General features: G+C 45.9%; 1 protein-coding gene across 3 annotated transcripts; it reads left to right on the top strand.

Annotated features, from left to right (window-relative positions):
• Positions 1–248: 248 nt before the first annotated feature.
• Positions 249–24,694, top strand: LOC119450350 (cytosolic non-specific dipeptidase). Of its 3 annotated transcripts, XM_037713784.2 has the most exons (10): positions 249–515; positions 2,921–3,076; positions 6,696–6,856; positions 7,871–7,945; positions 10,504–10,648; positions 14,963–15,062; positions 16,719–16,890; positions 19,833–19,918; positions 22,182–22,348; positions 24,467–24,642. In XM_037713784.2, the coding sequence occupies exons 1-10, from the start codon at positions 345–347 to the stop codon at positions 24,512–24,514; spliced, it is 1,281 nt and encodes a 426-aa protein (XP_037569712.2). In that variant the 5' UTR covers positions 249–344; the 3' UTR covers positions 24,515–24,642. The 3 variants fall into 3 exon arrangements, with proteins under 3 accessions (XP_037569712.2, XP_049521774.1, XP_049521775.1); XM_049665817.1 differs by lacking the exon at positions 22,182–22,348 and having other exon boundaries at positions 24,467–24,694; XM_049665818.1 differs by lacking the exon at positions 7,871–7,945.
• Positions 24,695–25,651: the final 957 nt, after the last annotated feature.

The raw sequence follows: 25,651 nt of genomic DNA, 5'->3' as shown, positions 1-25,651 counted from the left end.
CGGGGCTGGGTGACAAACTCTTTCGAGGAAGTCACTCGACAAGCGGGCTGTCGATAACTCTTACCTATTCGCTCTGTTGTATAGATGCAAATAGTTATCTTGTTTGCTCTATCCTCCCTGCTATCCTTTTACCCCCTCCTTTTTGCCTCTCCTTTTTGTCGAACGCTCTCTTGACGTCGCTTCATAACTCCTAGCGTATATACCGTCAACTTTTCCGATGGTACTTACTTGGGACCCTTTAACAGCTGCACTTCAAATCAGATATCGCATTCGCAAACAGTGTCAATTTTGTCATTCGTTATGTTTTCCCATGTAACGAAACCGTTCTCACGCGTCATCGCCAGATGATGGAGGCCGAAGGCGTGCGCGTGGATATGCAGCCCCTGGGCGACCAGACACTTGAAGACGGAACGGCGCTGCCTTTCCCTCCGTTGTTGCTGGGCAGCCTCGGGGAAGACCCCAGCAAGAAGACGGTGTGCATGTACGCGCACGTGGACGTGCAGCCCGCGTCCAAGGTTCGTCGTGTTGGCTCGGATCGGTTGTGTCCTCATTGAGTGCTGCTTAATCAGACGTGTCATCACGCGGTACGCAGTCACAGACAGAGAAAAGGAGAAATGAACTGAAAGCGGCCCTTCTTTTTGAAGACAAGGTCTTCCTTGGCGAGTTCAAATCGATTTGGGGTTCGTGAGATCCGGGTATCTACCTTCTTTCATATCGTAAATTAGACAATTTGAGGCCCTCTATTACACGTAGGACAACAGAAAAGGCTTTAAAATTAAGCTTGAAAAAAAAAAAAACGCCAAGTTACCGTAGAACTATGTACTGAGAAGTAATAATACATGATCAGCAAAAAAAAAAAAAAAAAAGAAGAAGAAGAAAAAAGATGAAATGAAACCCAGATGAGCTCGTTCAAACTGGGCGCGCGTAAACCCGGAACCGGAAGCGTGACTTTACTCAAATGTGGACCTATCCTGGAGATAAGTGCAGTTTAAAAATGTGGGCCGATCCCGAAGATGATGCTGTGTAAAAAGAAAGACAGTAAAGTAAGGGCTCTATGTAAGAGTAAGACGGTAGTAAAAAAGCAGGGAGAGGTGGCCCAGGTGAGGTTAAGGCGACGCAACAGCGGCTGACGTCGAAGAGAGGCAAGATCTTCTGGGGAAGCGCTCTTCACTTCCGAATAACAAAAATGAAAAAAAAAAAATGCAACATAAAACCACGTGGTGCACTAACGCGCCCCGGAAGACCTTGTCTTACTTCGATGTCAACCACTGTTGACTCGTTTCTTATATGTATTAACAACATCGATAGTCTTTTTTCTGTATCGGTTGTTTGGCGTGAGCGAACACCGCTGTCAAGCTCGCCGCCTTGATAGTTGAAGAGTGAATTCACATTTGAAGAGATGACTCGAAGATGTGCTCGTAGAAAAGGAAACGTCAGTTACGAAATAGTCCACAGTACGCAACGAATGTATGTTGCTAATGTGTCAAATATTATGCGAAAACCACAAATTTTGGCCACCAAGTTTGAGGTTTAAAAGTAAGTCAGAAAGGAAGCTGGCGACGGCGGAACCAGCGATGCAAAGGCAAACGATAGGCGTCAAGTGAAAGGTGCGGGGCAATGGGCGAAAGTGAATTAACGATACAAGAACCAAAATTAGTGCGTCTTATCAATAGAGACCATGCGCCGGACCTAAATTGATTCGTTGAAAAGTAATACAGTAGATATCAAGAGAAGAGAAACGCAACCGAAGAAACTTGCTGGTATAGGACACAGGGAATCTTTGGGAAAGTCCTTTGTATTTAAAATGACATAAATATGAGCGAGTTTGTAGGAACATAACGCATGAAAAGTTAGGCGTTGAAGGACACGGACACGAGAGGAAAAATGTTTGCGCTGTTCTTTCCGTTTCTCTGGCATCCTCATCTTCCACGCCCAACATATACAAGACTCAAGACGTGAAACCTTTATTCTACCGTGTACTATACACTTCGAATGTGGTGACAATGACGTGCTCTAGCTGTGTACACGTTTCTAATTTATCTTTTGTTCAAGATAGCGCATTTTAACTATGATACAATGCAGCAGTGTTATTTAGGTAATTAATGTAATGATCGATAAACTGCGGAGAAGTATATAGTTATAGTTCTTACAGACTCAAGAGGGAATGGTACTCTCCAAAAAAGTACGGTGGAACACGTGCTCGTTGTATTGTAGTACACTGTGAGCATGGCCGAATAGAGGCATAGTTACAAGAGTCGTGCGAATTTGTCTATATATTTCCTACCGAGAGAGATAGAAAAAAAAAGAGCAAGAGAACGACGGGAAGGTTAGCCAGAGTAGGTCTTCGGTTGACTACGCTGTACCGGGGAAGGGGGAAAGGGGTGCGAAAGATGAGAAAAAAAGAAGAAAAGTAAAAAAAAAACAATACATAACTGTCTCTGTGGGCGCTCTCACACAATTTGTGAAGACGCCACATAGTTATATACACAATGTCAATGTCCAACTAATACATTCGACGCCACATAGTGCACAGCCAGAACTTGTCACACAGTCCAGTGTCTCTTAAATAATGCAGCAGCACCTTCATAGCGGCTCGCGATGATGATCGTGTAAGCCAGTTTCCAAGAATTTTACTTTCCGTTAGTGGGAGCTGGTCCAGTTGGTCTAGCGGGGCTGATAAGGCTTTCTCTTTGCGGGTTGAAACGAGGGCACTCACAGAGAAGGTGCGCGATCTTTTCACTGCACAAGCACAAGTCACAGAGTGGGCTATTGGCTATTCCGATCACAGAGGAGTACGCATTTGAGAATGCTACTCCGAGCCATAGATGGGCCTCTGGGACAGTCTGCAGGCTGTAGTATATACAGCATCAGACGTTTTTATGAGACAATATCTTTTTTTTCGTTTTCGCTCGGTGCACAGTCCGACGGCTGGGTGAGCGAACCCTTCGAGCTTCAAGAGCGCGAAGGCAAGCTCTACGGTCGTGGTAGCTCCGACGACAAGGGACCGGCGCTCGCCATGGTTTGGGCGCTGCACGCTTACAACAAGGCCGGAGTGCCTCTGCCGGTCAACCTGAAGGTACGTTCAATAAAACTCATTCGAGGTGTAAAGGGGTGTACTGAACAGTTCAGATGGTAGCGTCTGTTCGTAATCGAAAAGGCAGGTGACGCAGAGCAGGAACAGCTGGTTGCACGAACGGCTCCCACTCGTGCTAAGCACTGGCGATCCGGCTGGCCTACTGGTTGCACTGCAGGCATTGAACAGTCGATCTGGCTGGCCTTGTCCGTGTGCTCTTCTTCTTAATTACAGAGGCAGTGATGGCTCATTGTGTTTAACGAAAGAGGCAGCGCAACACGGACCAGGACAAATAGAGGAACAGGCACCAAATGGCGCTGACTTAAATGTTCCAGTCACGGTGTTTGTTCCTTCGTTCGTCCTTGTCTATATATCTACGTTTACACGAATCCTGGGGGTTAATAAAATTGTCGAAAATTATTTTGTTACTGTTGCTTAACAAATTTGGGACTTCGGGATAGCTGGTTCTGACGTATCCTACATTCCCATGTTTCTTCACTTAAATAAAAAGAAATTGGTACACAATAAAAACTGAAGCACAATCTGCATTTGTTAATGCGTATGTAGCGGGAAAATATGCCATGGGCGCTATAACTATTCCAAACTTTTCTATTCCATTTATGAAATCAGCCCTCCACGACTGATCAAAATCTTTTCGGGCCACCCCCACTTTGCTTGTGTCTCACGCGACGTCGGGAAAACCTCCAAAGCTCCTCACCCGATATGACGTATACATTTATTATGCATTATTAGACCGAACAAAAGAAAAAAACAATTCTTTCGGATTCTACGCCTTTTTCACCATCAGCCTTCAGCAACTGATTAAAAGTTTTCGGGCTGCGCCTACTTGACCTGTCTTTCACGCGACGTCACAAAACCGCGAAAACTCCTCGCTCCAAAGTGACGTGTATGCAGTAAAGATGCGTTAATATGCCGAACAAAACTTAACTTTTTTTTCGGAATAGCCGAAAACTGTGCCCCGTTCCGAAATGAATATAAGATGGCTGCCCACCGATCACTTTGGCACTGGCTACTCGGAGCTGCCAGTGAGAATGTATTTATTTGCGTATAATATTTTTTTTTGTACGGCAGTATAACGTTGTCGAGCCCTTTTAGCACATACAAAACATCGCTCTGCCAAAATTTCTTCGCTGAGGATCCGTTTTAGCCACATTTTTCCCCTTCCGTTGCACGCCACCGCGATTTTCTACCAGGCACCGAAAGCTAAGCAAGAAGAAGCAGTTCAATCGCATACGCTGGAACCACCCTCCTCATCCGGTTATCTACTTTCACTGCAATAGCAGGGCCCCACTGAAACCCGCTCAACTTCTGCATGCTCCTCGCCTCTGGCCATTCAATTAGATAAGAAAAACCTGTCAAGTAAGGTAATGCAATTCGCTTTAAAGCAAACAAGAGTGACCACCTGTAAACGAGTAGAGCGTTTCATTGACCTGTTCTAACGGTGCGAGTCACCGCCCGATGCTTGCGCCTACGGTTACCTAAATTTGACGTCAGGAGATTGTATAGTAAAGTTAATTGGAATAGTTTTAAGTTATACGGCCCGATATTAGCTCGCAGCTTACGTGAAATAATTACACATTACTTAAGGGGGTTTCGCAAAGGTACTTTTCACAAATTGTTGGTATAGTTAAGGTCGAGGTATAACTAGCATATCAGGTTTATCCGCTATACAAGTCCCGATACATGTAGTTTACAGAATCGTCTTTTTTTTATTGCTGACTTATCCAACCGTAAATTATACGCTCCAGGGCCCGCAATCACAAAAAGCGATCTTACGCTAAAATCGTCCTTAAGAGAAAATTTCAGCCAATCCTGATACTGGGGATATAATTAACGAAAGTGGCCGTCCACTGTAGTTCCTCCGGTCAAGCGACCTGTTTGAACGACTGTGACGCTCCTGAGTTCCTCTGTGTGTTTTTTTTTAATTGCCCTCTCTTTCTATATGTGTGCATTTTCTTTATCTTTCTGTCTCCCATTACCCCTTCCCCAGTGCAGGGTAGCAAACTGGATATCTACCTTCCGGTTAACCTCCCTGCCTTTCACATCTGATTTATCTCTCTCTCTCTCTCTCCAATGAAAAATAACACTTACGAAAGGAAAGGTTTGTAAATTCTGCGGTAAATTTTTCTGCCCCAAAAATCCTGCCCCATTTGCACAGAGGCGCATCCGTGCAAATTGTGTTCGATTTTGACAGAGTACATATAACCAGACACCGAAAGCGGTGGCCTAGCGGTAGAGCATCCGCCTCGTATGCGGGAGGTAACGAGTTCAGATCCCGGTGCCATACTACTAAAAATCTACTACTGAAAATCTTCATTTCAGGAGAATGCTGTTAAAAATGTTAAAAAAAATAAACTGAAAGCTTGCTTAACCGCAGTACTCATAAAAACTTCACAGCGGAACTTCAGAACTCCAAGGTTAGCTGGAAATGTGTGTTCTTTGCACTAGAATAGAGCGATACTATGACTTCGTTGAACGCGCGTGGCTTCAACAGTTCTAAAAGCTCGCCACTGCTTGGTGCACTTCAAAGCAAGAAAGCGCCTAGCACCACGCCGCAGTTTTCGCACCAGGTCGTGATTTACTTTCGAGTGCTTCTCTTCCGATGGCTTGAGGATCGTTTTGACCACACGGAGAAACTCCTTGACGGCTTTTGAGTTTTAGCACTTGGCGGAATGTATTTGGGGCAGTGGCGAGCAACAAGCCGTAACATAAGAGCAGCTGATTATTTGCATCATTTTTGTAGATTGAAGTTGGGAGTTCTCGTCAGTCAGAGCCTGTACAAGACGATGACGTCATATTAGAAAGCTGGTTGCCAGTACAAACGCGTGCTGCACTGTCGTGTCACGTGTCGTGCAATACCGAAAAAAAAAATTGGCCGCCATCCCGCCCTGCGAAGTTGTATCAAACACCACATATGGTCGAGCATTGTATTTACGCTGTTCTTCTGGTGCCTTTAATTTCCGTGGTCTACCCATGGCAGTCTTAGAATGAACTGAATGAGTTGCTAGACGGGTCTCCCTTTTATATATGAAAGCCTGGTGACGTCACTAAGTATATATATATATATATATATATATATATATATATATATACCTGATTGCAAAGAAAGATATGCCATTTGCCTTCAATTGTTAACCTGGAGTTTTGTGTTTACGCCACGAAATTTTCCGATCAACGAGAGGTATATAGCTTCGCTGTAAAACGTGTAGGCAGTGAAGCCGAACTCACTTGAACGTGGTGAAGCTGTACTTGTGTTTGCGTGTTTCAGTTCGAACGGGCCCATGCTCGGTCCTCGGCAGGAGCGATACAAACTTAAACGACGACCCTGGTTCGTCCTCGGTAGGGAAATGGCGAAAGAATCCTAGTAGGTCAAAAATAATCCTAAAGCTCAGGATCTCAAGACAATGAGATCCGAAAGCCTCCAGACTTTCGAGCCCCGCACGGTTCACAGGGACAACACTTCGCGTTCTGTCAGCAGCGCGGTTCACGTGACCCATCACTTCGTAACTATACTACACAGACGAACGTTGTGCGTGTTTACTGTGCCGTGCTGCGTTTTCGAGATCCTCCAATGACGACTACCGTTCCACTGTCCTCGAAGTTCCTGTACGAAGGCATGGAGGAGGTCGGTTGTCAGGGCACCGTGCCCTACCTCCAGTCTGACGGCAAGAGCAACAAGTTCTTCGATGGCATCGACTTCGCCTGCATCTCGGACAACTTCTGGCTCGGCACCGACAAGCCGTGCCTCACCTACGGACTCAGGTCAGTGATGCGTGCGGCAGGACGGTTTGCTCGGGCGATCCCGTGGAAGTATACTGTATGGCGCAAACTGATAGAAAGAGTAATGCACGACTATCGCTTCCTTCGATCGAGCGTGTGTGTCGTTGAGGAGCTCACGCAAACGAAAAGTAGCGAGGAGTTTACGAATCTGCAGAGCACTTTGACCGCTATATCTAAGTCAGTCTCATGCATGGCATGTTTGCAAGCGGCATTCCTCAGGCTTCAGCCAAAGCCTCGCGGTTCTCACAGGGTGCCGCTTGTTTAAACGGTCCTGCATCGTCTCACTCACCTGGTACACTTGCGGTACGTCACCTGTCACCCTGTAATGAAGCGCAGTAAATTCTACACCTACCTGAGTTGAAACTATTACGTTCATGATGTGATCATGCAACAGAGCAAATAATCGAGCAAGGGCGTAGAGAGAAAGACGGCTCTGTTAGTGAACAAAAGAAAGGAAGGAATGGAACCGCTATACAGAAAAGAGGGGGATTAAAAATAAGCATTCTAAACCTATACTTTTACTTCAGGTGCAAGATGAGCCCTCATCTTTCGATCTCTCTTTTTGTGGAGGCCCATTACCAGACTAAAATCGGGTCGTCTTCCGATCGATTTGAGGGCTTAGAAGAAAAAAGAAAAAAAAGAGGGGGGGGGGGAGAGGTGGGTTGTATTCTATGGGTATTACGCGTATTTCAGCTCATTGAAATCTACGTTGACAAGGAATTAATCACATGAGTCTTCCGGCAAAGTAATCTAAGATAATCTATTCAGGTTAGCTTAATTCAGCTGTGATGAATAACTATGAGTTAACTCTAAGTAGGATGACCGTCTTTGCAGTGTGGGAAGTGGTGCGTGCGTAATTAGGTACTTAGCTAAGGCGGGAGAAATCAGCCAAAAAAGAAAAAAATAATAACAAGAGAGAGAAAGTACCGGTCGACTGTATTATTTCATTGTTAATCTACACGGTTTGCTGAGCGCCTTGTGCCCATTTTCTTGCAGAGGGATAGCATATTTCGAGATCGAGGTAGTCGCCGGGACACATGATTTTCATTCCGGCCAATATGGTGGAGTAACGTGAGTTCTGAAAGATTATTATTATTATTATTATTATTATTATTATTATTATTATTATTATTATTATTATTATTATTATTATTATTATTATTATTATTATTTTGATTTCGATTTTGATTTTGCAGCGTAGCTGTTTGTGCGACTACATGCGGGGAAGGCATCCGCTCCCAAAATTTTTGCCAGAGAACCATTACAGCTAGCACAATAAAATTTGGAGACAATATTTGGAATGTCATGGGTTGTGATGCGTGGGGACAATTAAAAGTGTGTTCGCGCATTATCAAGATTATTACGTATATTTTTGATGATGTACGTATTCTTTGAGAGGAACATGCTGGGGAAACTTCAAAATTGTATGTGTTTTTGGGAGCACCGTAGGGAATAATCGAATTTGTGATAATTTGGGTTCTTTTCAAGGCGCTTGCGAATATTCGAAACTTTCGAATAGTATTACCCTATTAATAGCAATATAAAAGTATTTCCATATTAAATACGAATATTTTTCGTATAAGTTTCGAATAGCTCAAATCACCAACTGAGCGTGATAAAGCAGGAAATTGGAGCCATACTGCAACAGATTTCATCCCAGAGTGGTGATAGTAGACTTAAAACACGAGAATATACGTCGTAGCTAGAGCCCTCTACGTCGCAGAGGTAGCCAGCTTTAACCAGGTATACATGAATTTATGAATAGCGTGTTTGCTTTCCACCACCACAGGAATGTGGCCACCTTGGCCAGGAACCATTTACTATGTGCTCAGAAACAGAACGCCTCTAGAGGCTCAACTCTATATATCCTCTATATATTCTAAATTCTCTATAGCCTCTAGGGGCTAAATTCACGAAGCTTTTCGCTTGTGAGTGCTATTTCGCATTTGTCGGCTTCCCTCGCTAATAATATTGTCGCGGTCAGTTGTTCTTACGAAATAATCTGGCGTAAGAACGGCTTTCTTTTCTTTTCCTATTTCTTTTTTTTTCGTGTGCGGCTGATATCGTGTTCAACATTTAACAACTTATGTAACAGGTAAGGGTGACATACACAGGTACTCCAGGCAGCACATATCCCGATGCCAAGGTCAAGCGCTGCTGCCGCTCCCGTCAGTCCGTCAGTTGCACACTCGTGCCGATAGGGGTACAAAGAGGAAAAGGGGAAGAAAGAGAAAGGGGTACTTCCGTTTCTTCGCAGTTCTACATACAGCGAAAGTGATAAAAAAAAATGGCCAGTTTGCACTAGTGGTGCAAGGCTGGATAAACAGCGGAGCTGGTGATCGACCTAGTTTCTTCCAGGTTTTACTAGCCTTGACGTGTTTAGCAGCAGCGGCTTCGGCGCAAAACTCTGGATTAGCAGGCAATCGCCGCATTCGTTCTCGGCTGCGGCATGACGAGCTTCCAGCTGAGCGGCTTCTTCTTCGGGAATCTTGCACTTGTTCGGCCGTCCCATGTTACATTTACTCATTGCGAAGTCTACGAGAGTTGGGTGATCTTTATAATCAGTGTGACGCCATGGCCAAGCTTCACGAAGTGTTGTCATGACTAAACAAAGCAAGAATTGCGACGCGAAGCAATGACATGGCTGTGGGAAGCTGGGTGAGTGATTGCTAGGCGTCCGCATTGACGAAGTGGGTCTGCTGGAACGCGGTGTCGGCATTGCAATGCGGTAGAACGTGGTGCTGGCATTGGAACGCGGTGTCGGTGTTGCAAGCTGCGCTATGCAACCCGCAGTGACGCCATCGCTGGCACGGCGGCGGAGGAGCGTTGCCGGAGCTAGGAGAAGCGAGGTACTTCTTAGACTCTGCCCCGTCGCTTGGCTAAGGCTTCCTCGGCTCTCTGTGCAAGATCAGCTCGACGCCGGCGATTGTATTTTTGCTTGGCCAAGCGGCGTGATTCCTGAAAAGCGGCCTCTTCCTCGGGAGTGCGGTTCTTCCTCGGTGTCCCCATGGCTGCTGCTACCACCCGCACACTATGCGCAACCCCGCTTTCACACCTGCTACACGGAACGCTTATGACAAGCGGAGCAGACGCGCTGCGCGCAATGTCTAGGCGCAGAGTCTTGCGGAAGCTATTGCACAGCGGGTATGGGGTTGCTAGGCAACTCAGTGACGTCATAGCTCGGCGAGTTTTTGCGGCTCGCGGCACAAATTACGGTCGGCTTAAACAGCTGCGCTGTTCAAGAAAATTATGGGGTTTTACGGGCCAAAACCACGATCAGATTATGAGGCATGCCGTAGTGGGGGACAGCGGAATAATTTGAACCACCTGGGGTTCTTCAACGTGCACATAAATCTAAGTACACGGGTGCTTTCGCATTTCGCCTCCATTGAAATGCGGCCGCCGTGACCGGGATTCGATCCCGCGACCGTCGTGCGACCGAACGGGATATACCAAACTGCACACTTTTTAAGTACAATGTCTTGCTGCGCTTTTAATCCGTGTAAAGGCTACACGCGCCGGGTATTCCGGAAGTGCATGCACCATGCGCGTGATTGATATCTGCGAGTTTTTATCGTTCTTTTTGCCGGATAACAGCCGTAGGCTGTCCGCGTCCTACTTTTTCTCAGGCACGAGGCCATGTCCGACCTTGTAGACCTGCTCGACAGCCTGGTGGACGCCACGGGGAACATAACGGTGCCTGGCATCTACGACGACGTGCGCCCCGTGACGGACGAAGAACGCGAACTCTACCGTCGCGTGGACTTCAATCTCGTAAGACGCAGGCCGTTGCATTCATGTACACACTTCCGCGACGGGAATATCTTTGTATACGTACCGCAGCACAGAAATGCTTGGCAGGTTCGTCAGCAGTGGGTGACGTTTATTAACGATACACGTAATAAATGGCCCACGAAAAAAAAAATAATAATCTCAAGGCTCTTCGCATAAGACTGCGATTGAAATGGCATTATAGGGTCGGGATTTTGTAGCGATGCCTTTCCGGTAATAATGCCTTTTCGCGCTTATCGCGCTTTCAGTGGTCAGAGCGACGGTCCGCTCGCCTTATCAACAGGATCAGCCGGCCGTGAACGGTGGATGATAAGACTAGTATGGAATAAGTCATAAGTCATCGCTACAAAATCGCGGCCCAGATAGCAAGTCCAGGTCTCTCTTTCGGACCCGGTGCCGCTGACGTACGTGATCTTGCTCGACAACCGCAAGCTTTAGGCGCGCAATGAATAACTTATCAAGGGAAGGCGCAGATGCGACTTGGCCGTCCACCAGGTACTCGGAGAATGACCGCTGTGGTATCTGTGATTTATGGGCATATATGTGCGTCTAGTGGTAGAGCGCCCGCCTCGGCTGCGGGAGGTTGTGAGTTCGATTCCCACCGCCGCCGGGCACCCACTGGTTCAAATGGGTACAAGCGTACCCTGGCCTGGCGTTCAGCTTCCTTCAGAGGTGATACGCTTGGTAAAAGAGTCTGCGCCCTGAATTCCCGTCGAAACCCTCGTGAGCACAGAAAAAAAAGAGAACAGGCTGGCTTCAGGAAGGGATATTCTACGACGGATCATATCTATGTCATTAATCAGGTAATAGGGAAATCTGCGGAGTACAATCAATCTCTCTATATGGCTTTCATATATTATGAAAAAGCATTTGATTCAGTAGAGATACCAGCAGTCATATAGGGCCGTATTCTGAAGCGTTCCATTTGGGCGAAATTTCTTTTTTCGCTTTCAGGCGCGCGCCGATTGGCTGGTTGAGCAAAACCGGAAAAATAGTCCGCGCCACCTAGTAGTTCCGGTGTACGTCACTTTGACGTCACGGTGTCAGTGGGTGCTCCCGACATGTATTGAATAAACGAACACGCCTGTGTCGTACTGCGGCCGATACATTCTAAAACAACACACCCGAGCCGCTCTGCACTCGCATGGTGCGCCCTCTCGTGTGTTTTGCAAAGCGTTCGAGTGGGCGTGTTGGTAGTGCATGCTGACGTCACGGGTAAGCAGCCGGTTGACTTATTGAACGCGACTTTCGCCTAGGCGAAAGATCGCCGAAGTGGAACGTTTCAGAATACGGCCCATAGAGGCATTTCGTAATCAAGGAGTACAGGAGGCATACGTGAATATATTGACAAATATCTATAAGGATTGCACAGCAACCGTGGTTCTCCACAAGAAAAGTACAAAGTTACCTATCAAGAAAGGGAAATCCAAAATCAAAAAAAGATGGCTGACTAATGGAGTAGCACACGAGGAATAAGGATTATAAACAGGGATAAGGTGCCTCAGAAAGGCTGGCCAACGTTTCGATAGGAGGACCGATAGGAGGACCGATAGGAGGCCTTTGACGAAGATAGGTCCTCCTATCGAAACGTTGGCCAGCCTTTCTGAGGCACCTTATCCCTGTTTATAATCCTTATTCCTCCTATCAAGAAAGGGGTCAGGCAAGGAGACACAATCTCTCCAATGCTATTCACTGCATGCTTAGAAGAAGTATTCAAGCTCAGACTGGGAAGGCTTAGGAGTGAGGATCAACGGCGAATATCTCGGCAACCTTCGGTTTGTAGATAACATTCTCCTATTCAGCAATAATGGGGACGAATTACAGCAAATGATTAAGGACATGAATCGAGAAAGTGTAAGAGTGGGGTTGAAGATCAATATGCAGAAGTCAAAAATTATGTTCAATAGCCTGGCAAGGGAACAAGAATTCAGGATCACCACGCAGCCTTTAGAGTCTGTAAAGGAGTACGTTTATCTAGGTTAATTACTCACAGGGGACCCTGATCATGAGAAAGAAATTTACAGAAGAATAAAATTGGGTTGGAGTGCATACGGTAGGCATTGCAAAATCCTGACTGGGAGCTTACCACTGTCGTTGAAAAGAAAAGTGTATAATCATTGCATTCTACCAGTGCTAATATATGGGGCAGAAACTTTTGGAGTTTAACAAAGAAGCTCGAGAACAAGTTAAGGACCGCACAAAGAGCGATGGAACGAAAAATGTTAGGCTTAACGTTAAGCGACAGGAAGAGAGCGGTGTGGATCAGAGAACAAACGGGGATAGCCGATATTCTAGTTGACATTAAGCGGAAGAAATGGTGCTGGGCAGGCCATGTAATGCGTAGGATGGATTATCTGTGGACCATTAGAGTCTCGGAATGGATACCAAGAGAAGAGAAGCGCAGTCGAGGACGGCAGAAAACTAGGTGGGGTGATAAAGTTAGGAAATTTGCAGGCGCAAGTTGGAATCAGCTAGCGCAAGACAGGGGTAATTGGAGATCGCAGGGAGAGGCCTTCGTCCGGCAGTGGACATAAATATAAGCTGATGTAGATGATGATGATGATGATGATGATGATGATGATGATGATGATGTGCGTCTTTTACAACTTTTACCGCTTTGTCTCTGTGTGTGTTTCGGCGCGCGCGTGTGTGTGTGTGCGTGTATGTGTGTGCATGTGTGTGTGTGTGTGTGCGTGTGCGTGCGTGTGTGTTTGTTAACTATGCGTGATTAGACATATGACACATGAGGCACTTCAGACGAGACGGCACGAACCAGTATAAATACAAAGTATAACTTGCTATCACGTTTAAAAATTTATGTGGTTACACACTTCGGAGGAACGTATGACACGCAAGAGGCTTGACACAAGAGGCTTACCGAGCCAGTGAAACATTAAATATAAATTGCTATAGCAAGTAAAAGTAGCCCACATCGGCGCAATAACGCAGCTAAAGCTCGCCTCTTTTATGCGGCCCCGGCGGAATTCTCACCGAAGGAATGTTATGTTGTGACATACCAATTCACAGGACGAGGTCATTTTAACGCGATAGCGTAAGGGCCCCGTGTCGCAGAAAATTCGGTGTCGGCGTGGATGTCGGCGTCCGTGGCGGAAAAAATCATCCCGAACCACCCCGACCGTGCAGGCCCTCCACGTGGTGCAGGGTTTTGGTGAATAAAAATTGAATTTCTCAAGTGAAATTCGGCAGAAAAACGGTTATGTATGACTTAACCACAACCTACAGACATAGTGGCGTCGGATTGTAATTTGAATGTACGAGAAAACATAATTCTGTCACGAGGAAACTCAAACACAAACTCCTTTTCCAGCATTTCTACCATATCAACACGGTGCGCTCGGGTAATTTACTCGCGAAAATGCTATCCAGATGGCGCTCGCATTCTCGACAGGTCAAATTGGGACTTCGCCTGCCTAATGCGTTTTGGACACGCGCGCTCGTCGCGGCAATAGCGAACAATTAATAAAGTAACAAAAAAAGATGCTAGGGCCTTCACATTTTAGTTTAAGACTACTTATATTTCCCCTAGAAAAACGTCTTCCCAGCAATGCATTTCAGTTTAACAGTGAAGCCTACTTTAGGGGATCGATGTAAGCTTGGTCTTTGTTTGTAAGCTGGCTTTCCCACGTTATATGTTGCGGTGAAGCCCACTGAAACAAAAATCCGATGCGAACGGGGCCCGATAACGCTATCGCGTTCCACTCTTAAAGGCGAAGTTTAAGCGTCCTGCAATTTTTAATCTTTCAAATGTTATTGGGTATGCTGCTTCACGTTAGGTTTGGCTGGGTTGCGTTAGGTTGGATTATGTTAAGTTTTGCTTGGTAAGTTTTCGGTCGGTTGAGTAAAATTTGACTGTGTTGGCTGTTGTAAGTCTCCGGGAAACTACCATCTCTTGCACCGGTCCTTCTGAGTAAAAATGCACACCATATATTCAATGCTATTACTACATGTATTCAATAAAGATTGAGCAGTTGAATTTACTGATTGTGAAATTCTACATTCAAAGCTGATTGAAATCACCAAAGACGCTCAATGCGCGTAGTTTTTTTATGGTTAAAGGAAAAAAAACACTTTTGGTCTCGATTAATAATTGGCGATATTTTATTCGCGGAGCCTTTACCTGGTGAGGTTATGTTCGGCGAGCCATGTGGGCCCTCATCTGTCATAAGAGCGGTTAGCGAACAGTGAACTCCTGTTCCGCAACTTTTCTCCTGGACTCGCATATTTTAAATTATTTCGCATTTGGTTACAAGCGCCACTGCGTTCTCTCTCGAACAGAACGAGTACCGTTGGGAAACGGGTGTCTCGAGACTCGCCCACGAAGACAAGCTCGAAACCCTGGTGCACCGCTGGCGTCTGCCGTGCCTCTCTCTGCACGGTAAGTACAGAGACGCTGAGGACTCGACCATTGCTAGCGCTGCAATTAAGTTACCTGCCTTTCGCGCACCCGTCGTTGTTCATACAATAAAAGACTGCAAGAAGCTTTGGGTTAGCATATAACTTGCTGTTCTTCATTTTGGGCCGAACAGGCTCTTTAAAGATAACCTGTTGGAGATAGCGCGTTTAAACGATATACATTACACGCAAGTGCGCTTCTCTACATGCCTCCATTTGCCTATCCAAGCTGGCGTACCTCGGGCTAGAATTGTGCTAGAAAGTGTCAACGTGCGGGCTGCTGATATCCTTCCTGCCGCCCGCCGTGTTTAAGCGTTGAAGCTTTCAAAACATGCTTCTCATCTTTAACAATGCTACTAGCGGCAGTGCAGCCATATCGGTTGGGGAAGTTCATGTGTGTGGAAAAGCCTGCTTACGAAATTTTGCATATCGACCCGAAGAGGCGGGCGCGCTATACTCACACGGGAAATGGCAATGTTCGGATAACTAATCAGTAAACTTTCATTAATAGCTTCTTAATTGTTCACTTTAGGGCGTACGTTGTAATTGTGGGATTGAATCGGATCACCAGTAAGGGAATATAGCCACCAAAAGAGGGTGCATGCTCCTGGTCACGCTCTATCGCGACAAGCTCGATTCCCTTTTCCAATAACACATTTGCATTACAATAAAATATATACGGTACGACAATGCAAGCAGGTGATTTCTTGAGGTCATGATTTCAGTCTAGTGAGCACTTCTTTTCGAAATGGTTTATGATTGCACGTGAACGTATATATGGGTGCCCGCATGCATACCTGGGCAACATATTTAGTTTGCCCAGTGTACACGCGAGAACGATAGAAGCTTGCCTCCCCGATTGCACGTCGACAGCAGGCCACTATCTGACGACCTTGTTTTGGCTGCTTCGCCTAACGCACACAGCATAGCCTTGATTATTACGGCAGCTCTCGCCTATTTACAAGCCACTCCCCATCGGGAAATCATATATGCCCTGTTCCATAATCCCCCTGTTTGTTCCTATATAAATCATATAGGAACAAACAGGACTATGGTTCAGGGCATATAGTATTTTCTTATATATATATAGGTCTGGCCTTGACTCACGGTCACAATGTACCGGACTTGTATATACGCACCGCCTTCTCTTCATCGTCACCTATACCTGCAGCGGTAGTTTATTGCACGTGGTTTATTGGCTATCGCGTTGCGCTGCTGAGCTCGAGGTTGAGGGTTCGAGCCCGGCCGCGGCGGCCGCAATTTGGGGCGAAATGCAAGAACAACCACCCTTTGCTTAGATTTAGGTCTATGTCAAAGACACCCTAACTGGATAAAATTATTCAGGAGCACCTCAATACGACTTGCCTCATAATCAGATCGGTGTTTTGACACGCAAAATCCTAGAATATATTTTTTTCATGATCGCTCCCCCTTCTTTCCCATCTCTCTTTGCCAGTGCAGAGTAGCAATCCAGCGCAGGCCGACCTCACTGCCTCTCTGTAAATAAACTCATTTCTCTCTTTCTCCCTCTTTCTCTCTATTTTAGAACTCGGGAGTGACCTGGGGGGGGGGGGGGGGTGACTTTGTCCGGGAGTGCTGATGTCTACGAACGTGTATTTCGTAAACGTCCTGCACGCAGGAATCTCGGGCGCTTACTCGGATCCCGGCGAGCCGCAGATGGTACCGACCCACGTGCTCGGCAAATTCTCCATCCGCACAGTTCCCGACCAGCAGCCGGAAAAGCTGAAGGAGTGCGTCACGAAACACCTCGAGCAACGCTTCGCCAAACGAAACAGCCCGAACCGCCTCAAGTGAGAGAAATAGAAAGAGCGCCTCACGCTGGGCGTATCGTGATCACGGCGCTTATGTTGCCCTAGCTGGTCCCTACTATCTTCCCTAAATACCATGTGTCCCACGTAACTGGTGCCAAAATTTGAAAAAAATGTGCAAGTACCACGTATATCTGGACAGAACCGCGGTAATGTTGTTTGCCGTCGCTTGGGGCAAGTTAGACTATATTTTTTTGCATTTCACCTAATTATATAATTGGTTATTATTAATTAATGAACTTCTCCGTTATTGTAATCAGAGCGAAATTGTCACTGAAATTTTCGTCTTTCGCGGGCTTTCTTTCAGGCTTGGAAAAAAAAAATTCTGGCTCTCCCGTAATCTAGGGTACATGTAAGCTTGAAATGGATATCATATGGCGTATTTTGCTACCTGTGGTGCCGCCGCCTTCAACCGAGTTTCTTCTTCCAACAGTGCAGCGCGCTCATCGTCTGTCGCGCTACTTTTTCTTCTTGTCGCGTCGAAGTGGTCGGCTGCAAGTGTGCGGCCAACTCATGGACCTCTGGCGTTCAAAAGAGCGCAGGCAACTCTGTCTCCGCGCCAAAAGATGCCAATCAAGTGTATGGTGCCCTGTATCTGCCTTTTGAACGTCGCTATTGGATATGACAAATAAAACTTCAGAGTACCATATATATATCTATAGAAGTTACAGCCTCAGTGATATTATGAACAAACATTAGGAAGAAATAGGAAGCAACATTTTTTGTAACTCGTTTGGGCAGTAACTAGCGTGTGTAATGCGGTCCTGTGCAAAGGGTTGGACCACACTTTCTTAAGTTTTGACTGGTCGCCCGGATGATCTCGTTTCGTTCTCGCAACGATGCCCGGATGTTCTCGTTTGAGTGCCCGGATAACGGCTCTAGCTTTTGGCTCAAGGTCACATGAAGGTCGCCGACAACGGGAACTAAAAGCACTTCATGCTTAAAATTATTATGCAGATTTAACCACATGTTCTAATCTGACAAACGAAGCTTTCGTGAAGCGGCTAAAGGAATGCCATGCAACTGATTGTATTCTGCGCAGCGTTTCGCACCATAATGATCACCTGCCTGTCAGTGAAGACGACCAAACGCGGAGACCCCCACGTGAACCACGTGACCGCGCATTATACTGTCTCGGGGACTGGCCCCCTTTGCTATGACGCTGTATCCAGTCCTGAATAACCACTCCTGGAGATAGCGCAATAGTAAATTATAATTAACTCGGCGACACATCTGCCAAGCAGATGCGCCACACCCCAAACGCTATAGGAAAGTAATAATAGAAAGGTTTGGTTTACTAACGGAATTTGCTTGCAATTAGCACATTTGTTGCAAGGAGGACATTTAGGTACAATATGTTTTATCATTTCGTAATTCCGTAGAAAATAAGGCTAGCAGCCAGGACACCTGTAAGGATAGTAAGTGTGGTAGTGCTGTCCTGCATGTGCGCTATTCGCCAAGAGAGCAGCAGCAGCCACGGCCAGGAAAGTCCAGGAGGGTTAGCAAAGACAGCGTCGCTACAATAACTAACAATTAAATGATTGCGTTAACGTATCGCAGCAGAAACGACACCCATAGTGGTGTACCTTACCAGGTGCCCCAATAGCAACCACAATAGATATTTTTATTTACTTTGCTGTCCATTACCCTGTGAACGTTCTCTACTCAACATATTGTAACAAACCTGCCAGCGATGGCTTAAAACGAATGGTTTTAGCAAGTCGTACATCATCTACTAGAGATAATGTATCTCGGAATACAGGAAGGTGCGGGCATTAACAGCCAGTCCTCTGGTGAAGTTCAGAACTGTCTTGTGAAATGCACAACTATTTTCGCAGTGGCTACGCATAATCCATTTCTCTGCTTATCCATTTCAGTGGCGTATAACTCCCGATGGAAGCTTTAGATTTATAAATGTTTTGCTTTTCCCAAGAGAACGATTCTCAAAATCAAGCTCAGTTGTAGCTTCGTGGTACTGTTGGGTGGATGACAGTTCTTCCCCTTCGTGAAACTTCTTACACCTCGCGGATTTACGCAGAACTGATTTGTCGTGCAAGTGTTGAAGCTTGGGCGAGTTGGTAACGGTTCCTTTCAATGACGCTCACATCGCCTACGGAAAATAACGGGAAATAACGGACCGGCAGAAGGTGAAATAGCGCTTCTCTGCATAGCATGTGTACGCTATGAACACCGTCGAAATTGTTTCTCGTATTCAGTGTCCCCGTGCTTCTAGTTGCTGGCTTCACCTTGCGACCTTGCTGTCCTTCTTGTTAGCCCAGATGATAGAAAATGTGTTGGCCCGGGTTCGGTCCTCGGACCAGGACACATTTTTCATTAGCTGTGGTGCTTTTTTTTTTTTCTGAGCGACCCTTGTGGGTTTTCTTTGTGTCTTTGTGGTACTGTTGGGTGCATAACATTTTTTTTTCATTTCTTTACTTTCATGAAACTTCCTCTACCTTGAAAATTTCCGTAGAACCAATTTGTCAAGCACAAGCATACACCTACCTTTAAATTTTAGCACATTATGATTGATCATAGTGCCACAAGATTTCGCCACGAGGGCTGCTGTTTTCTGGAGCGTCTTCTATTATTTGTGGCATAAGACAACGTCAGTATAAGTTTATTATAAATGATTCTGTCAAAAGCGCGGGCTTATTTATTTTTTGTTTCTCTAGCGTGAAAGCTTACGGGAATATCCCGGTCATTGTATATGTCGTGAGACGGTTGTGGCAGTACCTGGAGTATACCATATCAAGCCTTCAGCTTCTGGCTAATTGGTCCAGATAGTATTGAACTTTCTCCCTTTTGTCTAGCAGAAAATAATTCGAGCGAGAAACGGGCCCACCCTGCTCTCAAAAGTGTGACATGCACAGGTGAAGTGGAGGGATCTATAGGTGCTCGAATTTGTGCGCGCACTCACGCAGGGTGACGATGTCACACAGCCCTTCCACTTGGTTCACGGACCCAAAGGCGCCGCACTTCAAGGCTGCTGCGGCTGCAGTTAAACACGGTGAGATTACACGATGATCCCAGAAGACTGACACAAATATCGCCGGAATGGCCACATTACATTGCAAGTATGAGATTCGAAGCAACTCTCTATTATAACATTTGCTCAGCTATTTGTTGCAACTTCAACTGCAGTCAGGATGCTGGCGTTGTGGAGCCTGTGTAGCTTGCGGTTGCATGTCGCTTTAGGTGATGCTCACCTGTGCTTTTTCAGTATGACAGATAGTGCGGCGTTCAACATTTGCTGTTGCAACGAAACTATAGATTGCGTCCTCTGGTCTGTGAGTGTGCGTCCGTCTACGTCCGTCACTTGTGCAAGATTAGCACAAGGATAACATAAGGAAACACCGGCGCATCACTGCTTCGCACTTCCCCAGGTTTCACGTTAGTGGAGCTGCATTAGCGCTGGATTTGAACTACACAAGCGCAGAATTTGAGCAGGATTGGAGCTACATTAAGCGCAGGATTTGAGCACCGTTTGAACTACACAAGCGCAAGATTTTTAAATATCTCTTTTTTTATTGTTTTGCGTGGCAGTATAACTTATCGAGGCTTTTCGGCACTTATACGACATCGCTCTGCCAACTGTTCTGTGCTGAGGATCCGTTTTAGCGGAATTCTTAACCTTCCGTTGCACGCCGCTGCGATTTTCGACGAGCCACCGCAAGCTAAGTAAGGGGAAGCAGACCAATCGCAGACGCCGGCCACACCTTCCTCATCCGGTTATCTATTTTCACTGCGCTGGCTCGGCCTCGTCGAAACCTTCTACACTTGAGCGTGGTCCATGCCTTTTACCAGCCAATTAGATAAGAAAAGCCGCTCAATGTAGGGAATGTTATTCGTTTTGAAAGCAAACAAAAATGACCTCCTATAATCGAGGAGAGCGTTTGATTGGGCTGTTAAGACAACGCATGCCGGTCAGCGCCCGATGCTTGCGTCGGCAGTTACATAAATTTGACGTCAGGAGATTGGAATAAAAACAGACTGGAATAGTTTTACGTTATAGGGCCCCAGCTGTGATTCTTAGTATCAACTAAACTGCTTGAAATTGCATGATATATATCACGTGTGCACGTTCACCAACTTATTCTCGTTTGTTTCCCACTCTCATCTTTGCAACGCTTGTTTTCCCCTCTCTGATTGCAGTGTACTGTGTTTACAAAAAGGTAGCAAACCGAGCGCAATCCTAGTAAGCCTCTCTGACTTTCATTCTTTTTCTCTCTGTCTTGTTGACATGAACTTACGGACTGTTATCACCTCTGCGCATCAAATACACCGAATAAAAAAAGTTGCGCTGAGAAGCTGCCATAATCACAGCCGTTCGGCGTACGTAGGTTGTGCAAGTGAAAACAATCTCACGGAGGGAGCATCTACAAAATCTGTCACACGTTTGCTTTGATGCGGCGAAATTTTTTTGACAGCGTGCCTGATACAATGTGAAATCTTGTAGGTCATTCGATTAACGTATACCTCTACTTCCTCCCGGACACACTTCTGGTTAACATCCCTGCCTTCTCTCTTTCTTTCCTCCTTCCTCATCTACTTCCTCACGACTAACGAACGAAGAGCAATTTAGCTTCATTGTCAACCCTGTGCCATTTTTAGCTCTTTATTCTGGCTACTGATATGAATGGCAGTAATAAGAATGACGGCAACAGGACACGCGACTGCTGCAAGCAATACCGTCGCCACACTAAGCTTTGTAGCGAAAGAAGGGCCTTGCTTCCCATTTGAAAAGCATGCGACGTGTCTTCCTCAAACTCGTTGGCAACACGGGACATATTCCAAAATTCAAACCACGGTCAGGCACATCTGATTCTTGCGCTGAGGTCCTTGTTGTTTTCATTATAGCCATCAGATATAAATGGCATTAGCAGCTTTTTTTTTAATTCCTTTTCATCTGGGCTACGGACCTTACCGAGTTTTCAACAAGCGACAAGAATAAGGTGATCTGAGGCGCTCGATCTTTTTCTTTTGTTCGTCGCACGTTTATATAAAGAAATAGACGATGAAGCCCGAAAAGGGCACAGCGTAAATTAATTGTTATGCTTAATTAAAACGTTGAGATAATGGCGTTGCGGCGGTCATTATCCTGACCACTTTATTTGGGTGTTTGCGTACGTGTACAAAATTAGCTCTGGGAGTGTTAGCTAGCACCGCTTACGGTCAATGAGGCGAAAGCGGAACGTCCTTTTAAGCGTAGGCGTCACGCGTAGCACGCCTGACGCAGTAGTTTTAAACTACTACGTCTTTGTGACACGCAGTGCACGGTGTGGAGCCCGACCTGACCTGCGAAGGAGGTACCAACGGTGCTGTTCCGGCGTTGCATAACCACGTGTGCCGCAACACGCTGCTGATGCCCATCAACTGCGCGGGCAGCGCGCCGCATGCGCAGAACGAGAACACTCGTCTCCAGAACTACATTAACGGAGTAAGTCCGGCCTCGCTCCTATAGCTTGTGCAGGTTTTAACTTAGGGGTACATATCATATAACTTTCGGCAAGAGTTTAAAGTCCCTCCGCCAGCGACAGAATCTATTGACTGACCATGCCACAGGGTGTAAAGCAATAGGTCATAACAATAAAGGAACACACATGTTACGTCCCTCGTTTTACGTGCCGTTATAACCAACATGCCCGAATTTCCGTTCTATAGTGTGCTGCTCACAAGTTCAAGAGTGTGCAAAACAGTGTCCTCGATTTCCGCGGCTTTACAAAAAGGAAATTTGTACTGGGACTACAGTACGCGGATTCACATCAGATTTAGTCACGCCCAGGGGTTTTGAAACTTTTGAGCTACATTATATTGGCGACGCTCTGCAGAAAGTTCCCTGTGTGTGATTCGCTGAAAAAAAAAAAAAAAAGTTCTCCAAAGTTGGCTTCTCCGCATCAAGGGACGTTGTGAGGAGAAGCCCTTTTTTGCGGGCGATATCCAGAGCACCGAGAAGTTATTAAAGGGTGTGCGTGCCCAAGAATCTGTCTTAACTCCAAGCGTTCTTATATATACGTGTAACGAAATAAACAAAGAAGCATAAGCCGAAGTAATTGTACATAGTATTTCTCGCTCTTGAGACCGCTGTACAATACTACGCTACACGAAAACATTAGTTAACTTCTTGTGCTGAAGATTTTAAATGCTTCCCGGCAGCGTTTCGCAGGCAGCAGCGCGATGACAGTCACTGGAAACTACACCAATTATTTTTTCCTTGTAATAGACGATGCGCACTTGTCAGGTTTGAATATTAATGTTCGGAAGCCTATATAGAATAGTCTGGCGAGGAAATTAGTTACCTTCGTGTTAGTGGCGCTAGTAGTGCTTTGCGTGCGCTCAAAGTTGAAGCGGGTACATTTATCACGTAACGCATTAGTGAGACCAGAGAGATAAGTAACTGAGAGTCGACTGGTGCATCTCTTTGGGAACGCCTTTCGCATTTGCAGTGTTTGTACAGCCGATTTAGACACGCTGCACCTTATCTAGTGCGTGCGATTGATCTGAACTCACGTCTTCTCTCTCTCTCTCTCTTTCACTACCCCACGTGTGGGGCAGCAAACTAGACAAAGTCTAGTTAACTTCCCTGTTTTTCTCTTTCCTTCCCTCTCTCTCTCTCTCTCCCTTTGGATTTGCTACGTGGGAGAGAATTAATTTAGCAACGATGAATGTTCATTGTAGAGTGCATAATTTATTCACTGCTGGTATAGGATGCATAATTAGGATACAATCACGTATTTAACCAGAACGTTAACAGTGCTCCTTAAAGGTGCGTATACATGCTGAGGAGCAAGCCTTTGTGACGCCCGGCAGCATTCAGCGTGCGCTCGAAGTTGAAGCTGCTGTGCTTAGCCGTTACCGCATTACATAGATGCCAGAGATAAGTCAGCCGCGACTGGTACATCTCGTTGAGAACTATCTTTGCATTTGTGCTCCATTTCTTTCTCTCTCTCTACTTTCCTGTTACCTTACCTCCCCCTTCCCTCTCTCCCCAGCGTAGGGTAGCAAACCGGATCTTTCCCTCTGGTTAACCTCCCTGTCTTTCCCCTTTCTTCTGTCCTCTCTCTCTGTTCTGTGGAAAAGAATTAACAACAACGGAAGTTTCTTATAGGCTGTACAATTTATGCGCTGCTGGTAAGAGTCCCTGTTAAGAACATCTACATATTTATTAGCATAGTTAAGAATTCCTTCTTGTTAAAGTGTAGCACAGGCAACAGAACAAGCCTACAGTGAGCTGCGAAAGCACAGGCCGCCTGTCACATGTGCCGTCTAACTATTGTTTCTTCCGTAATGGCGACGCATTGACCAATGTTTTGCGTATTCAGAAGGTTTTCCATGAAAAACGAAACGTGTACACTGAAAGACATCGAACACGTACATTAGCGGGGCACAGCCTACGGTCGCGAGTAGCAGATAAGTATCATTGTTAGCCGTGTAGAAGCTGATGACGGAGCTCATAAAAGCCCTGTCAGTTATTCACATGGCCTTCGCATTAAACTTAGTTGATGTAAGTAAATACTTTCGTTAAGCATTTTATTCGTTTTCGCTCCTTTTGTTGCAGGCAAAGCAATTTGCTGCTTACTGGTACGAGGTCGCAAAGCTCCCATGACCAGACCGGACGACATGGCCCGGAAATCCACACCGATTTCCACGGGCCTTATTGCGAACAAAATATTTTTGCGCCTCTGGGCCGGTAGCACATTTTAAAAACACACGTCACTTTTCCAGTGTTCAATAAAATAGCACAATCAGAATACATATACAGGTAGCACTTTTCTCGTTGTTGTTTGAATAAATAAACTGCAACGTGTTTGCAAAATGTGAAGCTATAATCATATGGAATTGTGCAAAAGGTAATGCAACTTTTTTTTTTTTTAATATAGCCGGTGAAGTTTAGGAGTGAGCGATTTGAAATAGGAAATATTGTGTGGCCGATTTCTCCACAAGCAGAAAATTGTCCTACGATCAAAGGCCGATAACAGGAGGTGATATGAAATATACTTTCAGGCAATAAAGCACATTTCGTAATTTTTATTAGCTCTTCATAATAAACGGCTCCATGTCAAATGTTTAATAGCTACGACACCCACATATACACGTGTCCCAGGTAAATTTAGCCAAGGTTGAAAAACATCCCCATGGACTCAGATGAGGATGCAGCCAAATATATGTTGTTGGCAATTCTACGGAGCAAGTCGCAATAATTTTGGCATTCGGCTTACCTGTACGATTAGTCCATATTAATGATTATACTCGGGAGGTATTAACCTTAGGGCAAAACTCTCAGTGAGAACGTGAATCAACTTGCATGAGCGCAATTCAGCTCCGTGTGTCTTTTGAAATTTACGGCGAGGCAGAGACTCAGGACCCAGAGGAACCTCCAAAACAGCCACCGGAAGTCTAGAGGCAGCTAACGAGACTATCTGTGCCCCCAAGGGGGCATGGAGAATCGACCAGGCGCTCTGGATATCACCACCAGCGATGCGGCAGGTAGCAGCCATGTTGGGCCTACAATCCCTGACCCAACATCGACGACTCAGTGACCCCCGCTCACGCCGCGTTCCTGGGCTGACGCTGTCGAAATGACTCAACTGCAAAGGCAAGCAGAAAACCCTTTTTCTATTCTCGCTGATGACTCCAATGACCCTGCCGATTGGGACATGGAACAGCAAACGTGGAGGCAAGGAAAACGGCCGCGACCGCGGGACGCTGATAAGCACGTGCGCGATCGACACTGGAAGCGTGG

This window comes from Dermacentor silvarum, chromosome 4 (genome assembly GCF_013339745.2).
Source record: "Dermacentor silvarum isolate Dsil-2018 chromosome 4, BIME_Dsil_1.4, whole genome shotgun sequence".
NCBI lineage: Eukaryota > Metazoa > Arthropoda > Arachnida > Ixodida > Ixodidae > Dermacentor > Dermacentor silvarum.
Note: the sequence above shows the minus strand (reverse complement) of the source record. Positions and strands in the feature narration are given on the sequence as shown.

Bases quoted from the DNA above. Each gene is read 5' to 3' on its own strand.
- LOC119450350 (XM_037713784.2), top strand. From the start codon at position 345: ATGATGGAGGCCGAAGGCGTGCGCGTGGATATGCAGCCCCTGGGCGAC. The intron at 3,077-6,695 runs GTACGTTCAATA...CTGTCCTCGAAG, and splicing joins CTCTGCCGGTCAACCTGAAG to TTCCTGTACGAAGGCATGGA. The intron at 16,891-19,832 runs GTGAGAGAAATA...GCACTCACGCAG, and splicing joins AACAGCCCGAACCGCCTCAA to GGTGACGATGTCACACAGCC.